This window comes from Symsagittifera roscoffensis, chromosome 2, assembly GCF_963678635.1.
Source record: "Symsagittifera roscoffensis chromosome 2, txSymRosc1.1, whole genome shotgun sequence".
Classification (NCBI taxonomy): domain Eukaryota; kingdom Metazoa; phylum Xenacoelomorpha; order Acoela; family Convolutidae; genus Symsagittifera; species Symsagittifera roscoffensis.
The window spans coordinates 1,398,543-1,424,656 of record NC_087063.1 but is presented as its reverse complement, the minus strand read 5'-3'; the positions used below and the strand labels follow the sequence as shown (position 1 = coordinate 1,424,656).

The 26,114-nt window shown below is 35.7% G+C and overlaps 2 protein-coding genes across 2 annotated transcripts in view; both read left to right on the top strand.

Annotated features, from left to right (window-relative positions):
- Positions 1 to 26,114, top strand: part of LOC134839262 (uncharacterized) — a 354,799-nt gene that overhangs the window by 103,521 nt on the left and 225,164 nt on the right. The gene's annotated exons all lie outside the window — the stretch shown is intronic.
- The window catches only part of LOC134838926 (tRNA (32-2'-O)-methyltransferase regulator THADA-like), a 77,076-nt gene that overhangs the window by 20,240 nt on the left and 30,722 nt on the right, over positions 1 to 26,114 (top strand). Inside the window, exons 4-13 of the mRNA XM_063854254.1 lie at positions 10,094 to 10,142; positions 10,226 to 10,422; positions 10,500 to 10,564; positions 14,335 to 14,480; positions 14,664 to 14,823; positions 17,420 to 17,486; positions 18,291 to 18,952; positions 20,559 to 20,813; positions 21,594 to 21,842; positions 23,409 to 23,779. Of these exons, the coding sequence (XP_063710324.1) occupies positions 10,094 to 10,142; positions 10,226 to 10,422; positions 10,500 to 10,564; positions 14,335 to 14,480; positions 14,664 to 14,823; positions 17,420 to 17,486; positions 18,291 to 18,952; positions 20,559 to 20,813; positions 21,594 to 21,842; positions 23,409 to 23,779 (2,221 nt within the window). The remainder of the gene's footprint in view (positions 1 to 10,093; positions 10,143 to 10,225; positions 10,423 to 10,499; positions 10,565 to 14,334; positions 14,481 to 14,663; positions 14,824 to 17,419; positions 17,487 to 18,290; positions 18,953 to 20,558; positions 20,814 to 21,593; positions 21,843 to 23,408; positions 23,780 to 26,114) is intronic.

The following is a 26,114-nucleotide window of genomic DNA, read 5'->3' as shown; positions in this document are numbered from 1 at the left end:
TCAGACTTGTGATTATCGCAGTGGTGCAGAAAAGTCTGGAAAGTGGAACGTTCTCTAAACCGATCCAGGCACCCCTTCAAGTTGGCTCTAAAACTATGACCTCGGGTACTGACATAGCAAAAACGTTCAATAATTAATTTACAAACGCTAGAATTCAAAACGCTAGAATTCATACCTCCGACAAGTTTTTCTGGAAAACAAAACGCAAAATTGCCAAACTTTCTCTGTCTGATAACCCAATTTTTTTCATCAACAACTTAAACTAACCAATACAGATAGCAAACCCTCACGAGCGTTCGGTCTGGGTTGTAATTGTAATGTCCAACTCGAACAACTCGGAGCGCTTGTTTTTGAATTTGTTTCACTTTTCGCTGTCTGATAATTTTATCCCTCAAATGTGGAAAATTTCCAAGGTAATCCCTCTGCCTAAACCTGAAAAGGACCATAAAATTTCCTCATCATACAGGTCTTGAATTTTTTATCACTAATGGTTTTAACAAAATCGCCCTCTCTTACGTACTGTTCTCGCCACACTCCATCTTTCAAAGCCATTTGGTATTGTATGTCATAGAACAATAGTAGAAGTCATTCATGACACACCGCTGCCAAGAGGTTTAATTCGATGGCTGAGTAAGTTTTTTTGGCCGACAAGCCACCACTGTTTTCAACTACTAAGTTTTCCCCCAGAGAATTTTTCACTGTGGAGTTCCCCAGTGCTCTCTTTTATCACCGACTGGTTTTAATGCTTCATGACGCCCCTCCACCCCAGGTAAGGGTTCTTCTCACCCCATACGCCGATGACCCAAATTTTTGACATTGAGTAAGCATCACGCTAACTAATTGGTTATCTGCATGACCTTTTTGATTTTTTCACCTCGCGTAAGCTAGCATTTTCCGTCCTCTAAAGAGTCAGTTACCTTGCTTTCATCTTACAACAAAAATTTTAACAAAACTCCAACTGTATTTGAGCCTCTCCCTCCTAATAAAATCCAAAAATTTCAGGGATTACTTTTGACCCGAATATAAGTTCTGCAGCTCACTGCAAGAGATCTGCTCACAAGGATCGTCGCAGGGTAGGAGTCTTGAAGGCGTTAGCAGGTTCCTTTTTGGTTGAGGCTAAAGAAACGCTACTTCAAACCTACAAAGCATTAATTCGCTCTCTTAGATTATGCCTCCCGGCCTGGGTGCACGCCATCAGCAGAACTTTAATCAACTACAGATCAATCAAAATCGGGTCATCCGTGTGATCACTGGCTCTAATTTTATGAGGTCCACTGCCCACTTGCTCAGTGAAGTCGAGATCCTGAACGTTACATACCACCACACCATTATAACTTCTCAGTTTTTAATCTCCATATACCGTTCGAATATCCCCAATCATTTTTTATCAGTCTTACCCCGACCCCTTGTCAAGTCCGACAATCCATTTTAAATGGTTTAAATGACGATAAGTCCCTATCCCATAACGACCCGCTCTAAGCTTTCCCCATTTCGGTCTGGTTAGTCGGATTATAAACGCCTACCTCATCCGCTTAGGCAGCTATTTTCCCCCACTTTGCCCCTTACTGTCTCTTGTCACCCACACCCATTGCCACATTTCAACTGCCCCAGAAATCCGTTCTCCTTTTACTCGCGCAGACCTGTGGCTAAAGCTGGTCAAATATGAGCTAAAGAAAGAAAAGGTCTTGGGCGCTTATACCAGATATTTAAACAAAATTTAAAGACACATTAATTGCTGATGATAAACCTGTGCATAAATCGGAGTAGTCATTTTCCCAATCATTAGTTTATTTCGATCTTCAGCGCAGAATTACTCACTCTGCGCTGATGATATATTGTTAAGATTTACTGTTATGATATACTGGCTGTTTCAAACCTTCGAAGCTTGATTTCTCAAACTTCGATCCAGCTAGCCTTACACATAATTTCATCCAAAAAGTGTCAGAATTTGAAAACTGTTTTTTGAGTAATTGCAGAAACAACCCCAAAATCTTTTAGAAAAAAAATGTACATTCGCTCATTGAATTCAATAGGTTGCTATCTCTATGTCCTGTGATTAGTTCAACAGCTGATACCATTTGTTTTAAAAATACTAGATGAAGCAGAAAGATTGCAAGAATAAAAAAAAATTCTGATTGAATAATGAACAATGAAGAAAGTTGCACTAAGCGCTAAAATCTGCATTAGTCAATAGAGAAGTTGAGATTAAGTTTGGCAATATCGAAAAACTTCATTGGTTTCCATTTTTTCATTCAACATATTTACCACCATCGCCACAAACTTATACCTTGTTTTAGTTTACTTAAACTTCAGCTTTAAAAATTGTTCGTTTGATAACCAGGTTCAGACTGATTTCTTTGGTCATATGTTTACAACATTTGTCATGAAAGCAGTGGTCATATGATACTTAGGTTCACACATGGTTTTTCACCCATTTCTCTACACCACCACTTCACTATCAACGATCGATTTTTACGTCACCTTATGGACTGTCGTTTCTACTCTAGACATTTGAAAGGCTTTTGACATGGTTTGTCATGGCGCTTTTTTGGAATTGGTTCATGGCACACCGCTACCAAGATTGCTTGTCCAATGGCCCAGTAATCATTTAAAGAGGAGTCAAGCCACGACTTGTTTTCGTGGATAGGAATCCTCCCGTAGAGTATTCCACTGTGGATTTCCCCAGGGCTCGATATTATTACCGCAATTCTTAAGTTTACTATCCATAGTTACCCTCCCCCACCAGGAAATCTTCACTTCACCTCGTATGGAAGGATTTTCGTCCATTTTTGCAAATTTCAGATACAAAGAAAACTTCAAACTCTTCAAATGACTACCTGAAATCTGTACGATTTCTTTCACTTCTCGTAACCTAAGTTTTGCGTCCTCTAAAGGATCAGTACTTTTTTGTTCAAAAGAAAAACTTGATTGAAATACTCAGTTTTTGTTAATTCAATGAGCCTCTCGCTGAGCAAAAATCACAACATTTTAGGCTTTACTTTCGGCCAGAGTTTTTATTTTGCCACTCATTACAAACACTCCGCTGACAAGGCCAGGCGCAGCATAGGAGTCCTGAACTCATTAGCAGGTAATACCTGGGTTTCAACCAAAGGGACTTTACTTCAATTTACAAAGCCCTTATTGGAATCATACTTGATTACGTTTATCCTGCCTGGTCACACGCCGCTAGTAGCAACTCAATGAATCATCTGCAATTATCCCAAAAACAAGCGCTCCGTGTCATTAATAGCTCCATACTCATGAGTTACTTTCATGCTGAGTGATGAGAAACTACACTGGGGGAAAGTGTTAGACATAATCGACTGTCATCAACAAAAAATGACTGTCTACGCCCCCTCAGCAGTTAAGAACAGAGGCAGGGCAAATACTTTTTCATATGAATATTAAAAGGCCGCTTTGATCGCAGCCCTTCTAAAAATAAAAGAAATGCTACCAGACCGAATCAAAATTGCTTGTCTGCACAGACAGCCAATCGCTATGCAAGTCACCAAAGTCAAGGTCAGCAGACATTCAAGTTATTAAAGAGTACTTGGACAGTAGCATCCAAGAAGTTACTGTACAGTGTACCCCGGATAATTCAACGTCATAGTAAATGAGCGTGTGAACAAAGAGGCAAAAAAGCATCAGAAGAGACCACAACTGAGCCAGAACCAACGTCCCTACCAGCAGCCCTTGCATGTGTTAAATGAGCAGTACGGTATAAGCCGCCATCGCACCCCAGAGTTAAAGCCGCAGGCAAAGCCGGCTACTCCGAAAAAGGAAGTTCTCAGCAGGTGAAATGCAAAAAGGACGCCATCCTAATAGCTCAGCTACGATCAGGCCATTCACGACTCTTAGGGCGTACGCGCACTTCATGGACCCTACGGTAGACCCCATATACCCATCCTACAACAAAACAGCTCACACAATCGAGCATTTGGTCGAATGCCAATCCACTTAAGCAGCCTAAAAAGACCTTTTTGGAAACACGACGCCAAACCTAGAAGTTTACGCGGAACCTAGAAGTTATAGTCGATAGCGCTCGCCAAGATAACTCTCCTGGGCACCAAATAGTCCACATAGCAATAACATCGACAAAAACTAGAATCACAACACAAACACAAAGCTACATCGCACTTTTTCTGTATCTTTTCCAGTACCGATTAGTTATTTTCCAGTACACAATTTACATAGACTAACAGCATCATTTAGGTCATCTTAGTTTTTATGCAAGAGAATAGCGGTTGATGAAAATAAAACTACAGATATATATTTTATGCGTGAGCACTGCCATTTGGCTTCTGCCCATTAATTTGTATTCATTATGATGAAATCCTTCTTTGCCTAATTACAGTTGGTAAACGGTGACGATGTTGAAATTATGTTCAAATTTAAAACAAATCATTTCAAGAGTCCTTGTTTTCTGTAAGCAGTTATCAATTATTTTTCATAAACGTTACTGAAAAACAAAGTTAACTTGTTTGAAGTTTTTTTTTGTTTTCGTCGATTTTCTTGTTTTATACCTGGGTGTCGAAAGGAAAGTATTTGAATTTGAGAGGACAGTAGATTTGCATGGTCATTGTAGATATCTTTGCAATCACAAATCCATCGTGATAAATAGCCTGGTTCTCATATTCCTCGTGTTCCATGCCTGCGAGTCCAAAGAACACCACATCTGGAGTCCAAACGCTCTTTGGAGGAAGATGAATCATTTTCACGCCTCCAACAGTGATTTACGTTTTCTATTTTGCAAGATCTGCGACTATTTGCTTATTGCTTTTCTTGCTAAAGTTTTTCTCGGGGAAGTTTTTGTAAATAGTTTTTGATTTTGATTTTTTTATGCCATTGTAATAGAATGAAAAAAATTCTTTAAGCTTGAAATAGTTTATCCTGCTTTTTTCAAAATCTATGGAGTTGTTATTGTGTTTCCGGTGAAAGTTGAATATTCGGACTTTCGTTTCTCGCTCATGTTTTGTCGGTTTTGTTGCCCCACCTTGATTTTTTCTTATGCCTCAAGCTAATTACTTTCATTATAGCGGCAAGCGTTATTCATTGTGGTTTCAGGGGGGGGGGCAAAAACCAGCGACAAAACAGTAAAACGAGAGCTTCAAAAACACAAATTTTTCATGTAATAATCTGAAATTGACTGAACTAAAAGCAACCACACCAAATTTGACTTTGTAAGTTGGAAAATATATAGTCAGATTGTGCATAAACTATGCACTTCGCCATTTCACTAATAAAACTGAGTTGGAAAACTTCTGAAAGGCGAAGCTACGCGTGGCATCACTTGTGATACAACTTGAACACAAAAAAAGTAAGTCGAAAAAAATGATGAAAAAAACTGGACGTACCAAAATTTCCTTGTGTCGAGATAAAATTTCATTTCTAGGCAAAATTTCATGCCAAGGAAAACAATTGAAAACTAAATTAGCAACGGAACAAAATTTACGAAGGGGAATCAAAGCCGACCATTTGTGAGCAGACACCAGTTGAGGCGAAAAAAAAATTGATTTTGTTTCATACAACAGTACAAAAACTAAAACTCAGAATTTTCATTCCAGAATTTTTCCAACTCAGTATGTTTTGCGAAAAATTTAGTTGGTGCACAATTTGACTTTGTATTTTTAAAATTAATATTCGCAGAGTGAGTGTGGTTGCTTTTAATTTATTATTTGCAAAATTTGTGTTTTTGCATTTTGACGTTTTCTTGTTTGTATTTGGTTTCTATAGTCATCAGTGACACAACTTAGTAGAGCAGTCAACTGAAAAACTTGAATGTCCGATGACTGAGGATCGTTTCCCATAGAGGATATCTGTTTTACAAAATTCATTTGTTTTTCCTTATCTTTTTTTCCTTTCTTGACCCTTTTAACGGTACCGCTTGGCGTTTTTTTTGCTTGCCCTTGAGATTATCTAGACAAAAAAATAAAACTTGAATTTTTAAATGCGTGTTTCTCAAATTGGTTTCATTTTAATCAAACAGTATATTGTGCAATTCACTTTTGACAATAAAAACGGATCACTTTTGGCTCTTTAGCCAATCAAAATCTACGTCAAAACTACCAGTTAAATTGGTGACAAAACATTCTCAAAGTGAGATGCTTATGCTACCAAGAAAGTTTAAAAGCTAAAAGAGGGTGTGGTTTAATTTACTATTCATAATTTTGTACTTTCGGCGTAAATATTGATTGGAAAAAAAATAATAATCCGTTTTTTGGGGTCAAATTTTGGGCACGCTTTTCGCACAAATAAATTACCCCATATTATTGAGCTAAAATTGTAAAAAGCTTTGTCCGCATCTTTTTTTGTATCAATTCATCCTAATTTGGAAAAAACGCGTATTAGTTTTCCAAGTTTTTTTCGTTTTGCCTGGATAATTTAAATCAACACTATAAATTAACTGAAAACTGCTGTTTTTTTTTCAAGATAAGCTTCTGCCAATTTATGTACGAGTATGTTTGTTTCCTGCGAGCCAAAAATTGTTTTTATTTTTAATAATTTTTTTTTCGTAAATTTGCATTGTTTTATGTAAATTTTCATTTTAATCTGACCTTATAAAGTTTTTCGGAAATTGCGTTTTTTGGGCTTTTCTTTTTTTCCGTATAAATGCGATAACATAGTCTCTTTATCATTGTACTTCACTGGCCTCCGACATCGGCAGGGTTCCATACTAGGTCGGTGGTATTGTAGTGTACGTACAGCCATGCTCGCAAGACGGCAACATTCTGAATTTGCAAGTGAGCGACAATTTTTCTGGATTTTGGTTTGCTTGGTAGTTTTTTTGTCTATAGCTAGCCTTTTAATTATTTAGATACCAGCTTTGTATAATCGGATTCATCTGAAGCCTAAAAGTATAGCAATTTTGGTCTATAATACCTGGTGGCTAGAAAAGCTACGCAAAGCGAAGCACTATTGTCTGGAGAAATTGTTGCCTTGCCTGTATTTCGTCTATTTTTAGCAGTTGATATATCTCGAGTGCAAACACAATGGATAATTTTGAACTCGGAGTGGTGTTAATCGTTGTTTTGTTCAGTAATTGTTCCACGAAAGCTTTCTCTTGTCGGCTTCCGAAACCCTTTGTCCATATAAGCGGCAACTGGTATAAAATCAGTATTATCTTCCTCAACAAATTTTGTTTCACTCTGATTATTTCTCAATCTTCTCGAAGTACAAATCTTATTAATGTGTTATCTATATTCAGATAATTCAATTCACATTTTATTATGAAATGGTATTTGAAAAATTTCATCTGCCTTCAAGATTAATTTATTAAAATGGAATTTAAATGACATTTTTATTCATATCACAAGGGAGTAGAGATTGAGAAAGCTTACGACAGGTGATTTACCAAATGTTGAAAGTCGGTTTTTTCTTTGGGAATGCGATTTTTTTTCCGGGCGTTAACTGGGTAATAAATCTCCAAAATTGCTCTTTTTTGTCGAGTCAAGTTCTTGTACAATGTTGCAGGGTCTGGGACCACGAGAAGAGGTATAGATAGTAGTCAGTGAGCCTTATAACGTCGTGAAACTCAAATTTTTAGAACTGCCTTTGGTGCTAATTTGATATGATGAGTTTGTGGGTGTGGGGGTAGGATTGTTGGCTAAGTTAATTTTTTCCTCAATTTTTTGGTTTGATATTGATCTTTGCTTGAGTTTTCAGTTTAGATTTTTTACGCTTACGGGTCCCGACAATTATTTTTCCTTGATCCGCGTTGTCGATGCGTTACGATGTGGTTGAAAAAATGCTAAATCAATAATTACAACGTTTAAAATATGAGTTTCTATTTATTATTTAAAAAAAACTGCTTCCTTTTAACTAGTCTTGTTTGACTGTATAAAAACATCAATGATATTGCGGACAATAAGGATTTGCATCAGTGAAAATTTTTTTTAGTGCATTGGTCCCATTCCCGTGCATAAATTGCTGTGCAAATTTAATGTGCTTCATTGCCTGTTTTTTTTTTCTGGTTTTAAGTACAAATAATTTCGCTGCACAATGATTAAGATGTGTTTTTTGGTCATATGAGTTCTTACGCTCAGGTTTTAATCAACGTTTTCAAAGCCAAACTAAACAAAAATAACACCCAATTAAAATAGTCTTTTATAGTTTTAACACGTGACAGGAAGTGAAAACGATTTGATCAAACTTTTCCGGAAATTGAACACTCGTCAAAACGACTTGAACGAAATCCAGGCTGTTTAAAAAACAGAAATATTCCCACTGAGTGTTTTTTCTTCACTAGTTGAGACTAACGAATTGAAGTTTTTGAAGGGAAGCAAAGCAAGCGATCATTGATGCAGCTCAGAACGGAGAGGATTTTGCAATGAGTTGCACGCCGCTTACAATTATGTAAATGACTGAACCGATAACTTACCGAGAAGGAGAGGCACCCAGACACAAAACTTATGGGTTTAGCCGTTTAGAAATTGGTAAAAACTTCTATGATTTCTTTGAAAGAGTTGAATGTCGAAAATTCACCGTGAGTTTTTTTGAAGCCTGCGTTTTCTGATCAAAGTTTGTTTTAAGTATTGAATGATAGGTACTATACTTTCCCACTTTTGCTGAATGTGTCAAGAAATTTCTGAAATGTGCCATGATCAGTAATTTTGTGAATGTAAAAAAAAACAAGATATTCATTAATGAGTTTGGCTGCAATATCCACACGAGATTCAGTCGAGTAAGATCTACATGTTAATGTCCATTGTGTTGCACAAATCAAAGTGTCCTTTGCTGCAAATCCTGCAACAGGTGTTGGATTTTTTGAAATAAACAAACTCGGCCTCATTTGAACACCACAAATATCACAAATTCTTGGCTTGTTTCCATTGAAAAGGTAGCAGAGATTTTGCCCAATGCTTATGAAAATAGTAGAGTTAGCAGTTTCATGCTGGAAAGTGGACCGCAAGCTACTCTTATCTGAAAATACTGCCAACTTGATAGTCCCTAATGATCAACCCAAGCTTGTAGAACCCGTACGTCTCATCGGCTGGACGTATTGAAGAAGTCCTTGGAGGTTTCCAGCGTTGAAGTTAAATAGACGGGGATGGTATAATCAAACAGTGACCATGCTTTTTTTCAAGGATATAAAGAAAGTGGACTTCTCATGTTTAAATAATTTCGTTTTCACTAATTTGAAGGAAACGTGGCTTGTTAAGGTATAATTTTTCAAGGAAAGTTTAAATATAAATAAAAGAAAAACAGCCCGACAATATTGAGCTATTATGTTGGGGTTGTTTGTTTTGCTCTGTCGTGGGATATTTTTTGTTTATATGCGCTTTATTGTATTGCTGCTTGAAAATTATGTCTGAAATCAATTTTATAAGTCGCGTGTTGCTTGGCTGTTATCTAAGTTCTTAGAGCTAAGTTCTAACAATAGAGTAGAGAAATCGGGGCCTAGGAAATTAGACGATAAGCAAATTAGACGGATACTACAAAAACGAAATTAGACGGAATTTTTTTTTTTTACAGATCTGGCATTTTAGACGAAAAAGCTATGAAAAGGAAAGGGCCAACAAAATTTTTTCTTAAGAGTCAAGTTTCACAAATACAAAAAGAACATAAAATGTCAATAACTATCAAAACAATTAGTTCAAATGAACATACAATGTCAAATCTGAATATTACAGGAGAGTTTTGAATTGAATAAATTATGCATGATTGACTTGTAAAGTTTTTGGCCACCGAAATTGAACTGTTGTCTACAAACAATTTTATTTTTCTAACGCAATTTGTGTGCAAACAAAGTTAATTTCAATCACTTTCGTCTATTTTCTCACAATTGCAGTTTTGCAAAACCGTCTAATTTCCTTTTAAGTACCTCCGTCTAATTTGCTTATCGTCTAATTTATCAACCCCCAGAGAAATCATTACGAGGCTAAACTGTGCGCTGGATAGGCGCACAATTTTGGGTCTGTATGATCCTGGATTCCAGAGAAAAGTCTTTAAACATGTTCAAACAATTTTCCAAATGCACAGTTTGGTCTCGTAATGATAATTAATCACGGAATTCTTTTTGTTTTCAAAAATAATATATTTTAGGGACATATATGGTATTCATTTCCTGTCATATTAAAAGTTAAGCTTATTTTAGGATTGGAGTTTTTCGCTTCGCACCTGAAACAACTGTCACGTCAAATTTCGTAAGTTAACATTGACAGATATGCATTTAATTTTTTGTTTTTATTAAGTCAAAACATCTTCAATCATTCGTTTTTTTTTTCAGCTTAAGTGCTCCGAGCCAGGTTGAAACTACAAATGCATCTTTAGAACAAGTGATCAAGGCAGTTGCATGTCTGTTGAGGAAAACCATTCGGATTCAAAAGAATAAAATTGAGTTTGAACTTGAAGTAGGAACAATATCAATTTTGGAAGAATTGAACCGGCTCCTGTTTGCTGTACTCAATAATGCAGCAAAGCTACGTAAGTTTTTTTTGATTAAAATAATGTAACTTACTAAGTTTTTTTTAGCTGAGTAGTTTTCGTTTTGGTTGATTCAGCTGTGAGCAAAGCAGTTTTGAGTCAAAGTGGAATGGCACATGCAGCAACATTGCCCTTTGTCAAGGTTAGTTTCTCTCTTATTTGGCTTGATGAGAATCACTCCAATATAAATACTGTTATGTTAGGTTAAAAGAGATCCAAAATATGTTTAATCCTCTTCTACACAAGTTTTTAAGCTGACCGGAAAAAATTTTTCTGCTGTTACTCTAATTTAAAACAACGTCAATTTTGACAGGAAAAATTATTGGAGCGACTGATTGCGGCCTTGGGCGTGTACCTGTTTGTTACTCGTGCGTTACACTGTGGATAACAACGAAAAAAATTCAAAGGAGCGATAATTTTTATTCAAGAGATACCCAGTATATACACATGAGTTTGTGATAAGAGCTAACTTGGTGGGTATTGAGGAGTACCAAAACGCGAAAAGATTCGCGTTTGTACCAAAATAAAAAAAATCAGTCCCATTTGTACCAAAATAAAAAATCAGTCCCATTTGTACCAAAATGAAAAATCAGTCCCATTTGTACCAAAATAAAAAATCAGTCCCATTTGTACCAAAATTTAAGTACCAAAATTTTTTACCAAGTTGCAACTTCATCAAATTCAATTATCAATCCAAAATATCATACAGTCTTGATTATATGACACCAAAATATTCAGTTCCAAATTAAAGTTTTGATTAGTTTTAAAATTTTAGGATAAGTTTCTCATACTTCCACACAAATCGGCCATTGCATGAAAGTAATTTTTTTTTCGCGGTTGCCAAGTGTCAATAAATTTTTGAGAGCTTGAACACGTTCATTAAATAATCTCCATTTTCTGGTCTGTTTTGGAGCGGGCTTTCGCATTCTTATAAGCTCCAGTTGATTCTCCACGGTTTTTTCCTGTTAATTCAAAAAACAAGTAGCCAGCCACAAATTTGGAGAATGGTTGTTCGGAGACGTGCCGGCTTGTTTTGTATGTTCCACATTTTAGGACGGAACGTTTGTATCCAAGTTTTGTGGAAGTATCTTAGAATTTTAGCATCTCTGGGTATCGAGCAATTTTTTCAACTACCTCAGGCTGACTCAATAGTTCAACAAAAAGAGGTGCAATTTGATCTTCAGGTAGATATGCTGACGCCATTAACATTCTCACTATTTTCTTTAGCCTGGCTCCTGACAATAGGTTTTTCGGAACCAATTTCCGATAAATTTCTGAAAAATGCCTGCGTGAAATGAAAATAGCATCCAAAATGCTGTTTTTGGGAAATGTGATTCAAGGGCCGAAATGATACCTCGTTCATAGTCTGTCACAATGATTTGGGGGACCCATCTATGATCAGTCAAGCGTTTGATTTTTTTGCTGATTATTTGAAAAAATTTTCGGTATTGACAGGCTGATTTTCCACTTAAGAGCCCGAAAACTAACGGCAGACAACGATCTTCGTATATACCGTACAATACATAGAGCTGCTCGTAAGGTGAGGGACATGACTTGAATGTTCCGTCGCTCAAAAGTGCTTCAAAATTAAACAAAAGCGTCAAGATTTCGTACGAAGCGATAATTGTAACACCAGCATCAATATCATGCGCAAGAAGGAATCGCTTTTTGGTCAACGTTAATCGCCATTTTCCAGTTATGGAAGCTTTGGACATCGTTGTTGGAATTGGATGAACAATTTTTTTGCGTTCTGCAGAGGCTGGACTTAAGACGCAACAGTCGTACTTGACTCCAATACATTGTCATAAATATTTCCTAATAGATTTTTCCGGTCTTTCTTTGCTTTTTTCACCAATTTCTGTCGAAAAACTTCCATCGATATTTCGTTTCGCTCGTCATTGTGTCTGTGCTTTCCCGGATAATTCGTGACTTCGCGTTTCGCATTTTGTCGAACGAAACAAAGAACATCGTAAATAAACAGCTTTGGAATTTTTTCAGTTGGTTAAATAACGATAATTCTCGAAAATAACAACTTTCCCCTTCTGAGGATTTTTTAATTGTATTTATTTTTCCGTATTATACGTATTATGATTATTTTGGTTTATCATGTTTTCATCCGGCCGGAGCTTAAATATTAATCGTTGAAACTGAATATGAACGGTTGAAACAGCCAAAATTCAATTTATTACCTAAGTTTGCCTGAAATTATGTAATGACTACGTAAGTTTTTATTACATTTCACCTTTGGTGAACTGTTTCCTTGAATGTTATATAATCTAACCATACAAATCTTAGCTGCTACCGCGATTCGAACACCCAGCCTAATGTTTTCAGAGCACTTATAGTACCTTTCGGCTATAGTCCGTTGAACGATTTTATATTTCGCGTTATCTTATTTTGGTACATATAGGACCGTTTATTCAATTTGGTACAAGCGCGACTGATTTCTTATTTTGATACTAATGACCGTTGGTACAACAAATGGGACTTCGCCGCTATCTTATCCACATTATCAAAGCTCATAATCGAATAGAGAAGGTAGAATTGAAAAACTTCCATTTTCGGACATTAAAACTGGTCATGCGTACTCGTGAAGGCAGTCGGCGAATCAAATTTGAGCCTGTACGGCTCAGTATATCAATGCTACAAGTTGCTGTAATCAAATGACGTAATAAAGTCAGCTCAGCTAGCCGCAGTTGTTAATCCGCCAGTTTGTTATGCTTACGTTCTTGTGTGCAGATGAGGGTTAATATTTAAAAACTGACGCAAGATTAAAACAAGACTGCTCGTGTATCGGGGCAAAGACTTGAATGTTCCGACTGTCCCTTAATTCATATCGAATAGTTTTTGGGAATTGGAAGCTTTGAAAACCTTTAGATTTTTGACAATATCAAAGTGAAATGTTGAGTCGTACGAAATAAATACGATCCGATTAGCTAGCTTCAATTCAATTTAGAACGATTTTGTTGTGCAGGATGATTCGCAACGCATAATTAAATCGCGTTACGCTCTCAACAATATGAATAAATTCTTCAAAGCGCGCATAATTCAGTCCAGAACATGGCAATTATCAAACCCCAAGAACTTTACAAAAAATAATACGAGGTAAAATATCTTTTTAAATTTGAACTCGGGAAGTCAATATCTTCAATGGGGTATATGAAATTTTTGTCGAAAACTATTATTTCGATCGGCGAAAATTGACTGAATAAACAAAAACCACACCGAGCATAAATATTCCGTTTTCTTCGAAACTCGGAACAACAAGGAAAACTGACTGTCTATTTTAGTGTTGAAGAGTATCATTCTTCACAAAATAGTTTGATTTTTCTATCTGACTTCATTTAATGCTTCCATTTTTATCTGTTTCACTTTTGGTTTCCTTTCAGGTTTAATTCAAACTCATTTGCTACATAGAAGGCAAATTACAAAAGTGCAAACAAATCACTAAACTGCCGGCAGGTTTTTTTTCTCAAGATATTTGTTGAGTTTAGAAGTAATTTTGCGTCTAAAAACAATTGTATGGCTAGCATTTTTTGAATAATTGTATAGCCAATTCTCAATATTTTTATAGTCACGTAGAAATTGTTTATCATTATATTTCCCTAAATTGAAATTGTTTGGGCAGCTTTTTTGCAAAAATTGAAAAATGATACAGTTACTTCTTCAAAGTTAACACAGATAATTTTTTTTTTCCACTTTTTAAGTTCTTGATAATGTGATTTATCTATTTAATTTGAACAAAATTCAAATTTATTCCCGGAAAATGCTATTCATACCATTTCATAATTAGCGTGTTAAGTATTTTCCATAGATTCAATGCATGGAATTGGCTGATAATAGTTTTTTCTATGGAGTTCAACCCAAGAATTGACACTCTCACTCTCCGTTGACTATGTTTTGCTATTTCAGACCGAATTGACGATTGAAAGTGAGATTTTGAGTCTTCCGCCGGCGTCTCTAGTTTGTGCTCTTCATGGTCACATGGTCATCTTCTCTTCAGCTGAGTTGGAACTCTACCATCACATCATTCTAGATCACCTCACTTCATTTATAAGGTTAAAATAGTTTCCCAACTAGTTGGTGATGGTACGTGGGTACCTATTGTGCTTTTGGATGAAGTATGATTGCTTGTGAAAATGGGTACTTTAATTCCAATAAGGATGCAAATATATGTGAAACTTTGCTGATTAATTTTGATTTCAAGCGTCGGTTAAATTGTAATATTTTCCGCGATTCAGCACCCAAGACCCTGTTCTGCTGACTTTGACTGTGAGGACGATAGCCCTGTGGACTGACATAGCATTCAGTGGGTGGACACACATGGACTACAGTCTCCACAACCCCACAATCCACAAACTGGAGATGGCAGTCTGGGATTTGTGGGAAACTCACGTGGAGGTATAACCTCTAGACGGAGTGCGGTCGGATAGTAGACAACCATGTATTCATACTCGTCATTAAGTAGACAATTACTATATTAACCAATCGAAATCCAGAACGGTTATTTTTCTATCTCGATTCTGATTGGCTAATATAGTATTTGTCTACTTACTGCTACGTCGTAACCATTATTGACTATGACCGTTACAAAACCGGGGTATTTTCTTGTGGAATCCCTCATGCACGTCGGACTGAATGCGCAAAAATTTTGCCAGCCAATCACAATTTCAGTATTAAAAAATCGGTAGAAATAAAGCAATGTAATCAATCAGTTTCGTTCCTTTGTGCTTGAGAATAGCAACTACAGTGCTGATTTAGATTATCCGGACAAAACGCATTAAGCTAGAAATTTAAAACGCATTTTTCTCAGAAATTGGGCTTACTTTAGACAAAAAAGACCAAAATTTGCTTGAAATTTGGCCAGAATTGATATGGTGCAATTTGTTTTGCGAAATTCGGGCCAAAATTTGTACCCTAAAAATGGATCATTTTTAGCTTTTTTACTCAATCAAAAGTAACGCCAAAACTACTTAGTCGATTACTGACAGAATTATATCAAAGTGAGCCTCTTACTTGGCCCAACAAACTTTAAGATGGGTGTACTCTCCAAAACATTGGAGAAATTAAATTGTTTTTGGAGAGTATACCCTTCTTAAAGTTTGTTGAGCTACGTAGGAGGCTCACTTTGATATAATTATGTCAATGATCGACTGAGTAGTTTTGGCATAATTTTTGATTGAGTAAAAAAGCTAAAATTGATCTATTTTTCGGGTAAAATGTTTGGTCCGAATTTTGCAAAACAAATTACACCGTAATAATTCTGGTGAACTTCTAAGCAACTTTTGTCTTATCGTTTCTTGTCTAAACTCAGCCCATTTTGAGAAAAACGGGTTTCAAATATCTAGTTTAATGCCTTTTCTCCGGAAAATTTAAATCAGCCTTGTATTGTAAAACTGAAAAGTTGGCTGCTCTACCGAGCGAAATTTGCCGCAAAACTTTCTAATTTTTTTCTCTAAACATTTTTTTGGTTAGTTTATTGTCCGATCACTTTAAGGAGAAGTATGAAGAAACTATGGCAAATGATCGAATCAATCTTTCACACATTTTCAGTTTTCAAATATTGCTTTTTTGAGGATTAAATGAGGTAGCATTTTCAGGCTTTCAGAAGTCACTAAGATTACAAAAATTTTAATCAGAAAAGTGCCTCGGTGTCACGAAAAACCTTTTTGATAATCAGGCAAGCTTACCGTAGAAGATTGAGCCAAACAAACAGCAATTGGTTCTCTTCTTTTTTTGCATTGAAAGTGTCGTTGAATGAAGAGAAGATGTTTAAATTGATTGTGGTGTTTTTAGGAAATTGTCTGAAACTTGTTCACGCGGCGTAACTTATGATTTCTGCTTAAGTTCAATTCAAATGCTTTCGCTAAAAGGATAGCAAATAACGCTTTCCAATTACCATAGGTGAAATAACGTGAAAACTGTGAACGACTTCTAGTTTCGAAAGTGGACTTTATCTTTTAGGTTTTCCAGCGCAATAAAAAGTTTGCCTGTTGATCCAGTTTTCTCAAATTGGAATGATTTTTTCTCTAAAATTCTCAATCAAAAAGTGTTTTAGAAATAGATAAAGCTTTAAAGCCGTATATTTTTTCTTTGAAATTCGAAAGTTGAACAAACAAAAACAGTTCTGTTATTTTTTGTTTCCTTGTGTTCGTTAACACTTTTACAACTGTCTGTTGGCTATCTTTTGATTGTTATTTTGTACTAAAAACAGCACAATAAAAATTATTTCCAAAAGAACTCAAAATCAAAAACTCATACAAAAAATTGGACTTTTAAACGGCTCGATTATCCAATCAAGGGAAGTTTTTACCGAAAAATAAGAGCTCATCATGTTTATGCCGAACCCTTTATATCTCATACTTTATTGGTAGTTATCTGTTCATCAGAAAATGTCTGGAAAACATTTCTCTTGTTGCAAAACCATATTTCTTATACTAAAATTCTGAACTCCCGATGCTAATTTTTCGTGAACATGAAATTGAAACAGTTTTTCAAGTTTTAATCAAACGGTTAATTTCAGACTCTTGATCAGTTGTCTAAAAAGTTGCCCCTCAATTTTCTCACTCAAGATAAATTTTCGCTAAGGAAATAAATATACGAGAGCTCGCTAATGAAATATTCCAAATTTAACTACTTGAACAAATTGGCCTCACAAATCGTTCAGTCAGAGGATAAAATTTTTTTAACTGCTAAAAACTGACAGCATAAGACAATTATACATGATTGAGTTCAATAAATACCGATATTTTTCTAAAAAAATAGATATTTCCAATTTAGATGAACATTTTCTGCAGTAATTAACCCTATTTGTGTATGGTTTTCCAGGGTCTCGCCCTGCTGAGCCTCAGGGCTCGTGAGTGATCGTTGTGAGCTGAATACTATATATATATAGTATTCAGCTCACAACGATCACTCACGAGCCCTGTATTTCTTTCTCACTTATTATTTTTCAGTGATTAGTTGCTTTTTTATGCTGTTTTTTTGTTTTGTTTAGATGGCGAAGGGCCACGTGAGAGAAATCTTCAGCTCCATTTTGAAACTCCATTTCTCAAAACACTCAAGTTAGCATCAAGCGAAGTTTTACTAAATGTCTTTCTTTTCATCTGTCCTTTCATATTCAACTGTCCCGCTTAATCTAGAGTCTCAATGAAATAAGGTAGCTCATACTTTCATGGGTCTTCATATTTGATTGCAAATGACAAAAACAGACATCGCTCATATTTAAGGCATTGCTAACTTTTAAGGCATAGCTCATATTTAATCAAAGGGGCAAACTTTATGCAATCTTTTATTGTTTAAGATTTAATGAACATAGTCGACTTTTATATAGGTCGTGATGATTATTTGTTTTTTTTTTCCAGGAAAAAATCTTAAAATATGTTCACGCTCAAATTTGATTTTTCGCGGTTCAACTTTTGATTTTTTTAAAGTTCAGTTCATTTCCTTTGTTAAATGGAAGGCAAACTCCACTATCGAACACAAGAAAAATGTAAAGGTCACGAAAAACGTGATCGACTTCAAGTTTCGATAGTAGAGTTTATATTTCGGATTTTCCATCGGAATGAAAATTTTACCCCAATATTAATCCAGTTTTTGCCAAATTGAGTTGATTTTATCCAAAAAAGAGTCAATCATGAATTGTTGTTAAAATTCAAAGAGCGTGTAGGCAATTTTTTTTACTCTGAAATCCGAAAATTGATTTTTTTAAATCAAAAACTAAGTCCATTTTTTCTGTTTCCTTGCGCTCATTGACTCTTTTCTTACTGTCTACTGGCTATGTTTTCAATTGGTAGTTTTCAGGGGTCTTACAATTACTAGAATTTACCATTAGGTGAAAGATCCGTTTTCTAGTTAATTTTTTTAAGGCTATGAAAATGAGAAAATAATTGGGATTCTGGACCGTTGCATGAACGCTGATTTCGAGAAGAAGAAAACTTATCATACTCTCCAAATTCTGGTCGAGTTCATCCCAGCATCGTCAATAGTGACTCTTTACCCTGAACTACCTACCAAGATATTAACCATGCTATTCGATCAAAGCAAGAGCCAAGTATGTCAGGTAACGCTCATCAAAATGGTCAAAAGCCACTGGAAAGTTTTCAAATCGGAACCAAACTCGTCGAAAGGGTCTCAAATTCTGGAACTGTGGAGAAAAACATGGATCGACAACTTGTTGGACCTTCAGTCTAAAGAAACCAGCGAATCATTTAGAGTGAACGCGGGATTCATTCAATACATTAAGTTCATACTCAAAACGGAACCGAAGTCTTTGACTTACATTTTGAAGAGAAAAGATTTGAAACTTGTGGTTCGACTGATGATTATCAAGTCGGCAGCAGATGAAAATCTGTTCGTTTGTGGAAACAAGTCTGAAGAGGTCAAAAGTGGGCGACCAGATGGCTTGGGGCAAAGTGAAGACGTGAAATTGAATGGGGACTGTTTGGATGAGTTGAACTCGCGTGAACTTTGGCGAGGAATGGTTCCTATGGTGACCATGTATGATGCAGTGTGGTCCTTCTCAAATCAAGTGAGTTCAATTTTTTGTTTGTTCCGATCACGGATTTTTTTGGACATGTTGCTCGCAAAATCAGTCACCATGAAGACCTGTTGTGTGAAAAGCAAGCAATCAATTTGAAATCAATTTATTTGAGATTACACACGCGAAACTTAGTGTCTTATTACGTACGGTATCCATTTTTTCCGACCCAAATCGCAAATAAAAGTGCTCATAAAAGTGGCACTTTTGCATTTTTGTATTTGGTTAACTTTTGCTGGATCGCATTATATTTTTGTATCTGGTTTATTAGTGGCTAGTTCCTGTTGATAAAAAAAACAGGTTTTATTAAAATATATGGGATTTGGTTTTTCATTTTTTCTCGATAAGTACTTTATGAATTTTGAAAAAAAATGGTTTAAATGGAAAGACCGGCTACTCCTTTGCCTGGCTCATACTCGACTGGTCCATTTTTACTTTACTCGGCGTTTTACAGCTTTCGCAAATTTCAGTGGGAGAATTTTTTAACCATATTTTAGGGTTTTTTCTCTCAAAAAGTACTCTGCCAAGTCTAAGAATAAGCTATTGATTAAACGAATATGTTATATGGGTTACCCATGCATTAACTTTTACGCCCTTATTTTTGTGGAAGAAGAGTTACGGCCTTAGAAAATGTCAAAATGTAGAAATTTTGACCGCTTTTACAAATTTTTTTCTCGAACTCTTCCTTGCGAAATCTTAGATAATGCAAAACCAGTGCAAGGAATCCTCATTACATAAAATGCTATGCCCAATTTTTTGTAGAAAAATTTATGTCATAGAAGCTGTCCAATTTGCAATCTTCAACTTTTTTTCTGAAATGTTTAGAATTTTCTCAGGGTTTTTTTAAGGAAAAGTCTTAAAAAGCTCCAAAAACTACTGGAGTGCATTCAAACATTTTAATGCATTTAATAATGCACATAGGTATAAATGCATTTTTGAGTTCAATTGAAATTTTTTCGCTAAAAGGCAATCAAATCTTGCTATCCAAATACGAACGTGGAAACGGTGCAAAAAACGTGATCAATTTCTAGTTTCGAAAGTGGACTTTAATTTTCAGATTTCTCAGCAAAATAAAACTTTTACCTGCTGATCCAGTTTTCTCAACGTGGGTTAATTTTATCCAAATTTTCAAGGGCATCTATTTCATTCTTTGAAATTCGAAAGCTGAAGTTTTTCAAAAAAAATTAGTCGGCAAATCAGAATTTTAATTTTAACCTTTCTTTTTTCACTTTTTGACCTTATTGGAGCTAATTTTTGCGCTTTTCTCGCTTTTGTTTGTGAAGAAGTGCAGTTTTGCCTCTGTGTTCAATCTTCAGTTCCTTGATCTTTATAAAACCCGTCGAAAACACTACAAAATAAATATTTTCTGCTATACAGGTAATTTTTTAAAGTATTTCTTTGAAGATTTTGACCAAAAATTGAGTTTTTTGGCGCTGGGTTCCCTTCAAAGTTATCGTATGTTTACGCTGAAGGACCCTTATGGGCGGAGAGCGAGTCGACTCTCTGAAGAAAGAGTCTTCTCCTCGAACTTCTTTACTGCTGTAGACTCAGTTTAGAGCGCGAGCTTGAAAAAGATTGATTTGATAATTTTTTACAGGTATTGCAAGATGTCATGTGGCTTCTGACTCATCCGACCAAATCATCCACCGAACCAGTTCTCTCTGATGACGTCATATTCCTCAAGCAGTTCTACATCCACAATCTGACCAATCAGAGTCCGGCATTCAGACACAATGTGTACCAGTGGACCAATTGGCTGCTGCTCAGAATGAGAGATAGACTGCTGATGAAGAAGAGTGAGAGGGAGGAGGAGTTTTGGAAGGAACAGAAAGCTCATCTGGAGAGATACAAGGTCAGGAAACTTAACAAGAAATAAAATATGAAAATTGAGAGTCAAACATGCATTTTTTTGCCAATGTATCACATCGGTTCATTTGAGAACGATTTGACGTCAATGTAATGAAACACTAATATATAAATATAAAATCATAGATTTTTGAGTAATCAAAGTGGCTCATCGCTTTGCAAATTTTTTTGTTTATTCAATTTAATTAATCTTTAGGTTCTCAGGGTATTAGGTTTTTGCAAATTCGTTAGTTTTCTTTACGAAATAAATAGTTTTGTGCGCGAAAAGGTAGTTTAAGTTGTTTTACGAGAGCTCAGATATTTTTTGAAAATAATTAAAATCCGCCCCTGTTTGATGTCACAAAGGCGGATAATCAACAAACCGCCATATCTTGAAGCCGAAATTGCATAGGAATTACTTAAATTACATCAGAATTAGGTAACAATTGCACAACAACAATGATAATCTGTTGTTTGTTAAGTTGCACAAAATATTAATTTTCGGCTTGTTGGAATGATAATTCTATTTTCGGTTTGTTGACCCTTCGGCTTGTTGGCCTGCCACCGTCAAAAATACTACTTCTTCTCCTGTTGAGTTTTCTTTTATAACTATTTTCAGGATATTAAATAAACCAGCCGAAGTGTAAACCAACCGAAAATGCGCAGAGTATAAACGCCAGTCGAAAAGTTAAGTCATATGAATGAATTTGCATAACTTTTGTAATTGTTACATAAGTATTACATAACACTTACGCTTTTTGGCCGCTTTATATGCCACCATTTTCAGGACTTTCTCGTCTGGCTGCTCGATCTCTGCTGGGACTCTTTCTACCTGGACTCCAGCTACTCACGCAAGAACCTCTGCCTCCAGTTCACAAGGGACATCATGGCCATATTCATAGTCGAACAGAACCATCCAGGGGTGCTTTTCAACCTAGAACAATTGAGAGCCCATGTTCTCCAGTGGATTACAGCAGATGATGGTCGGACCAATCGGTTAATTGGAATGTTTCATGATTCAGTACAGATTAATAAGGTAAATAAAAATTCCTTTTTGTTCCGACCCACCCTCCTAAATTCTTTTGTACATTTCGAAAAATTGGTTTGTCCGATTTTGAGGCCAAATTCACGAAATTTGTTGACAATGAAGCTCAAGCGTTTGTTAAAATCTCTCATCGCAACACGCGCAAAAATGACGCCAATTTGACGAAAAAAAAAACTTTTCTTGTAGTTTCTTTATGAATGTGGTCGGAACCTTCTTTGCACAACAAACAGTTGTCCTTGATTGAATAAATTTTCATTGACGGTGAGAGACGAAAACGCTTAGTGTTATGGTCACGAAAAACTTAACCGTCTTCTAGTTTCGAAGATGGATTCAAACTTTTGGATTTCCCAACGGAAGAAAAGATTTACCTATTGACCCACTTTTCTCAAATTGTTTTCTCATAAGTTTTTCTTGATTTTCAAAGAGCTTAGAGGCCATATGTTTTTTTTTTTTAATTTGCTGAATATAGTGAGGGTTTTTATATAGACTTATAAACCTCATCCCGACTTATAGAATTTTATAGGCGTGATGATTTTTTGGTTTCGCTTCACGGAAAAGTCAGAAAAATCAAGTAAGATTCGTTCAGGCTCAAATTTGATTCTTAGCGGTTTAACTTTTGACTTCTTTTCATATCTAGTTCATTTATTTTGTTTATATGAAGGCAAGCTCCACTATCGAAAAGCAATAATGCAAAGGTGGCTTCTAGTTTCGAAAGTGGAATTTAAATTTTCAGATTTCCCAGCATAAAAGTTTTACTCATTGACCCAGTTTTCTCAAGTTGGGTTAATTTTATCAATAAAGTGCCAATCATGAATTGTTCTAAAAATTAAAAGAGCTCATAGACCATCTGTTCTTTTTCGTTGAAAGTCAGAAATTGAAATTAAAAAAAACAATCCGTGTTTTTCTGTTTTCTTGCGCTCATTGACTGTTTTCAAACTGCTGTTGATAATCCAGTAATAGACATTTATGTGCGCTCAACTTCCTGAGCAGTAGTTTGGTCTGATTAAACATTATAGTTAAGTTTTGATAGAGCAATTGAAATATATTCTTAATATTTAATGCGAGACTTAAAAAACTTAGAATGCGAGATAATGAGAAGTCTTTTCACTGATTTGGCCAAAGTAAGCTAAAATTGATCGCATTGAAAAAAAAAACGCGAGGTTTTCATTAGATTCTGAGTTTACGCTTTTCTTGTCAATGAAAAGTCTTTCGATTTTTTTTTAAATTTCAATTTCTTTTTTTAAAAGGATGACAAACTCTGCTCTTGAATTTTTGCTATCGTCCAGCGAAAATTAATCTGAAAGTTCTGCAAATATATATTTATTTTCTCCCTTGAATTTTTTTCAAAAAACAAACAATTCATATTTTTTTTCGCTTCCCATAGCTATTTTGGTTATGTTTTTTCTTTTGGCAATTTGTTTTCCTGTAGTTTAAATTGTGTTCGAAACATACGGTGCCATTTGCACAGTAACCGGTAATTCTTTTTACATTTCTTGATTTGTCAAAATGGGCCGAATAAGTAAAATGTCCCTCTAATGAGTTGTCTTCATGCTTTAGGAACTTGCGTTGGAGATCTTCATGTTGATTCCAGCTGACAAACTTGCAGTTGTACAGAATGAAGAGCAAGCTCAGAGGTTGTGGCAGCAGGCTTTTCTCTTTGCTCGCAGTCTCAAATCTGAGCAGTACCCAGCCGCTGCCAATCTGTTCCAGCTTCTATATTTGAGTCCACATTTGAAATCAATTGTCGGTTCTGATACTTCCGGAAAGGCGGATGAAAGTAATCTGTTCTTATTGGTCAAATATTTGACCAATCACATTTCGACTATGCTGGACAAAATGGTTGGGATGAAACTTTTGCAAGCTACGACTTCTCCGATTCATGGGTTTCTTCACTGTCTGTATGCGCTGTTGCGACGAATGCAGTTTTTGTGAGTAGTTTTTTTTTACTTGTTTGCCTCAATGTCTATTGTTTCAAAATTGGTTCCCTAAGGGCGTTTTTTAATTGGTTTTTGAGTTCAATGGACTTCTCTTGCTTAAATCCAGATATTATATTTTCAAATTACTTCTTCGAGCGAAGCAGACTCTACTGCTAACTGTTGTTATTCTATTGAGGAATTGAAAGCCGTTATCTGGTTAAAGAGTGGTAGTCCAATCGATGTGAGAAACAGTTCTTTTTAACTCTGAATCTATTCATTTGTCAGTATGGCTGTTGAGTGTCTCAAATCAGAGGTGTAAAAAAATTTAAATAAAATTATTCCAAAATAAATAATTTTTGTCCTTTTCCAATTTGCCGAAAATAAAAACTTGTTCAATGCCATCTTGTCCCATATAATTACACTAGCAATCAGCGCAGTGTATTAATAGTACGGACTTTCTGTTTCTAACTTAACTCGCAAATAAAAGTGTTCATTGAAAGTGGAAAATGTTCACTTATTTGGCGGCACTTTTGCTATACTCACGATATAGCATTGGAAATTTTATAGTATCTGTTCTCTGCTTCATTTGTGGCTCGTGCTTCTCATGTATTAAGCGTCCGTGGCTGACAAGGTTTTTGCGTAAGACTCTTAATCTCTAGGTCGCGGAGCGAATCCGAGACCCAGCCGAGTTTTTATTATTCGAGACTTGTTTCCAGTTTTTCGTACTGTATTTTATTGAGCTGCTTTTTGTCATATTCTCGCTAGTGTATGCGAAGCAAAGCTTTCCCTCTGTGTAAATAAATAAAACTTGGCCTTGGTTTCTTTGATACTCTCGTATAACATAATTCCTGCCTAAAGATAAAGATAATTTAGCTTAACAATAAAGATTGAAACAAAAGGTGGAATCATTAAAACATGTGCCGAATCAAAATCATGCATGAACAAGCATGCATGAACAACTTGAAATTCGCGAAATTTCAACGCAAATTTCCTGTCCAGTTAAATATATCAAATGATTGATTGCTGATTTGTAAGCTTCTTAAGCATAAATATTAGTGCACAACGCTCTTGATCAAGAGTTCAAAACTTGAAGTCAGAAATTTTAAAATGAAATGAAAGAACTGGAAAACTGCAGGTACAGTTTGGTGCCTAAAATTTTCCTATAATGGTTACCCATAAGTTTATATGACAGATTTTGCTCAAGATCTAATCGGTTCACCATATTCTCGATCATCTCAACAACTCTCTCGAATGATCATTTGACTAATTCCGTATGACCATAACGCACAGTGGGTTTTAAATGGATAGCCAGGCTCAGCTCACGTTGTTTTCATAGGCTTTCTTCAGAAGCAGCTCTTTAACTTTGCGTAGAAAGGCTTGGCAGAGGTGAGAGTAACAGACTTTGACTGAAGGCTCTCGAAAAGCTCTTTGAAAAGAGTTAACTGCAGCTCGTTCAAAATCTAGAAGGATCCTTGATAGCTGCGCATTGTCAGATACAGAAGAGATGGCTTTCAGGAACTTTAAAAACGTCTGTTCAGTTTTGTTCGGCAGTAGAGCATAATTGCAAGGTGGGTAGAAGCCGTCATTTTGAATATGTATAGTATCAATTGCTAAAGTTGCATTGAGAAATTTTTAAACGTACCGCTGCAAAGCCAAAAAGAATTGTGAACGATAAGGGTATGAACATTATCACGGTCACCGAAATTAAATTTCGCTCAGGTTCTTTTCCTCTACTGTCGTCTTTTCATCTGATGCGTGATTTGGTGGGATTTACGTGAACTTAATTTGGCTGGATTTACGAGCATGTGGGGTTTACGTGAACTTAATCTTGATCGTCTCCAGTGCTCATTGGTTTTTTTGTAGTTTGCTTTTTGTGAAGTTATGTCCGTCAATAATGAGCGTTCGCTTATTTCGTTGAGACATTCTCAACGTAATTTGACTCACAGTATTTATGTTGGTTGTTTAGGAACCAAATGGTAAAATAATGACCTAAAAAGAAGGAATAACCATGTTGAATTCTGTCTCAATGCCGCTAATTGTGGAATATTGTCAAGTTTTGGGATGTACTTGGCGAAATTTATGGCATTTGAGGCTCAACTTTTCGATTAGACGTTTTTTTATTTCAAAACTAGTCCAGTCTACAGTAGCACTCATTTTTTTCGGTCTTTTTTAGTCCGCTGTCTGTTGCTTATTGCTTATTTTTTTCAGGATGGAAATAAACAAGAAACGCCGGTTGCTGCACAGGTAGCACTGATTGTTGCAACCAATCGGCTTAAGAAAAGAAATTCAAAAATAAACAAAAGATTCTAAGAAGAAAAAAACTAAATATTGAATTTATCTAATATAA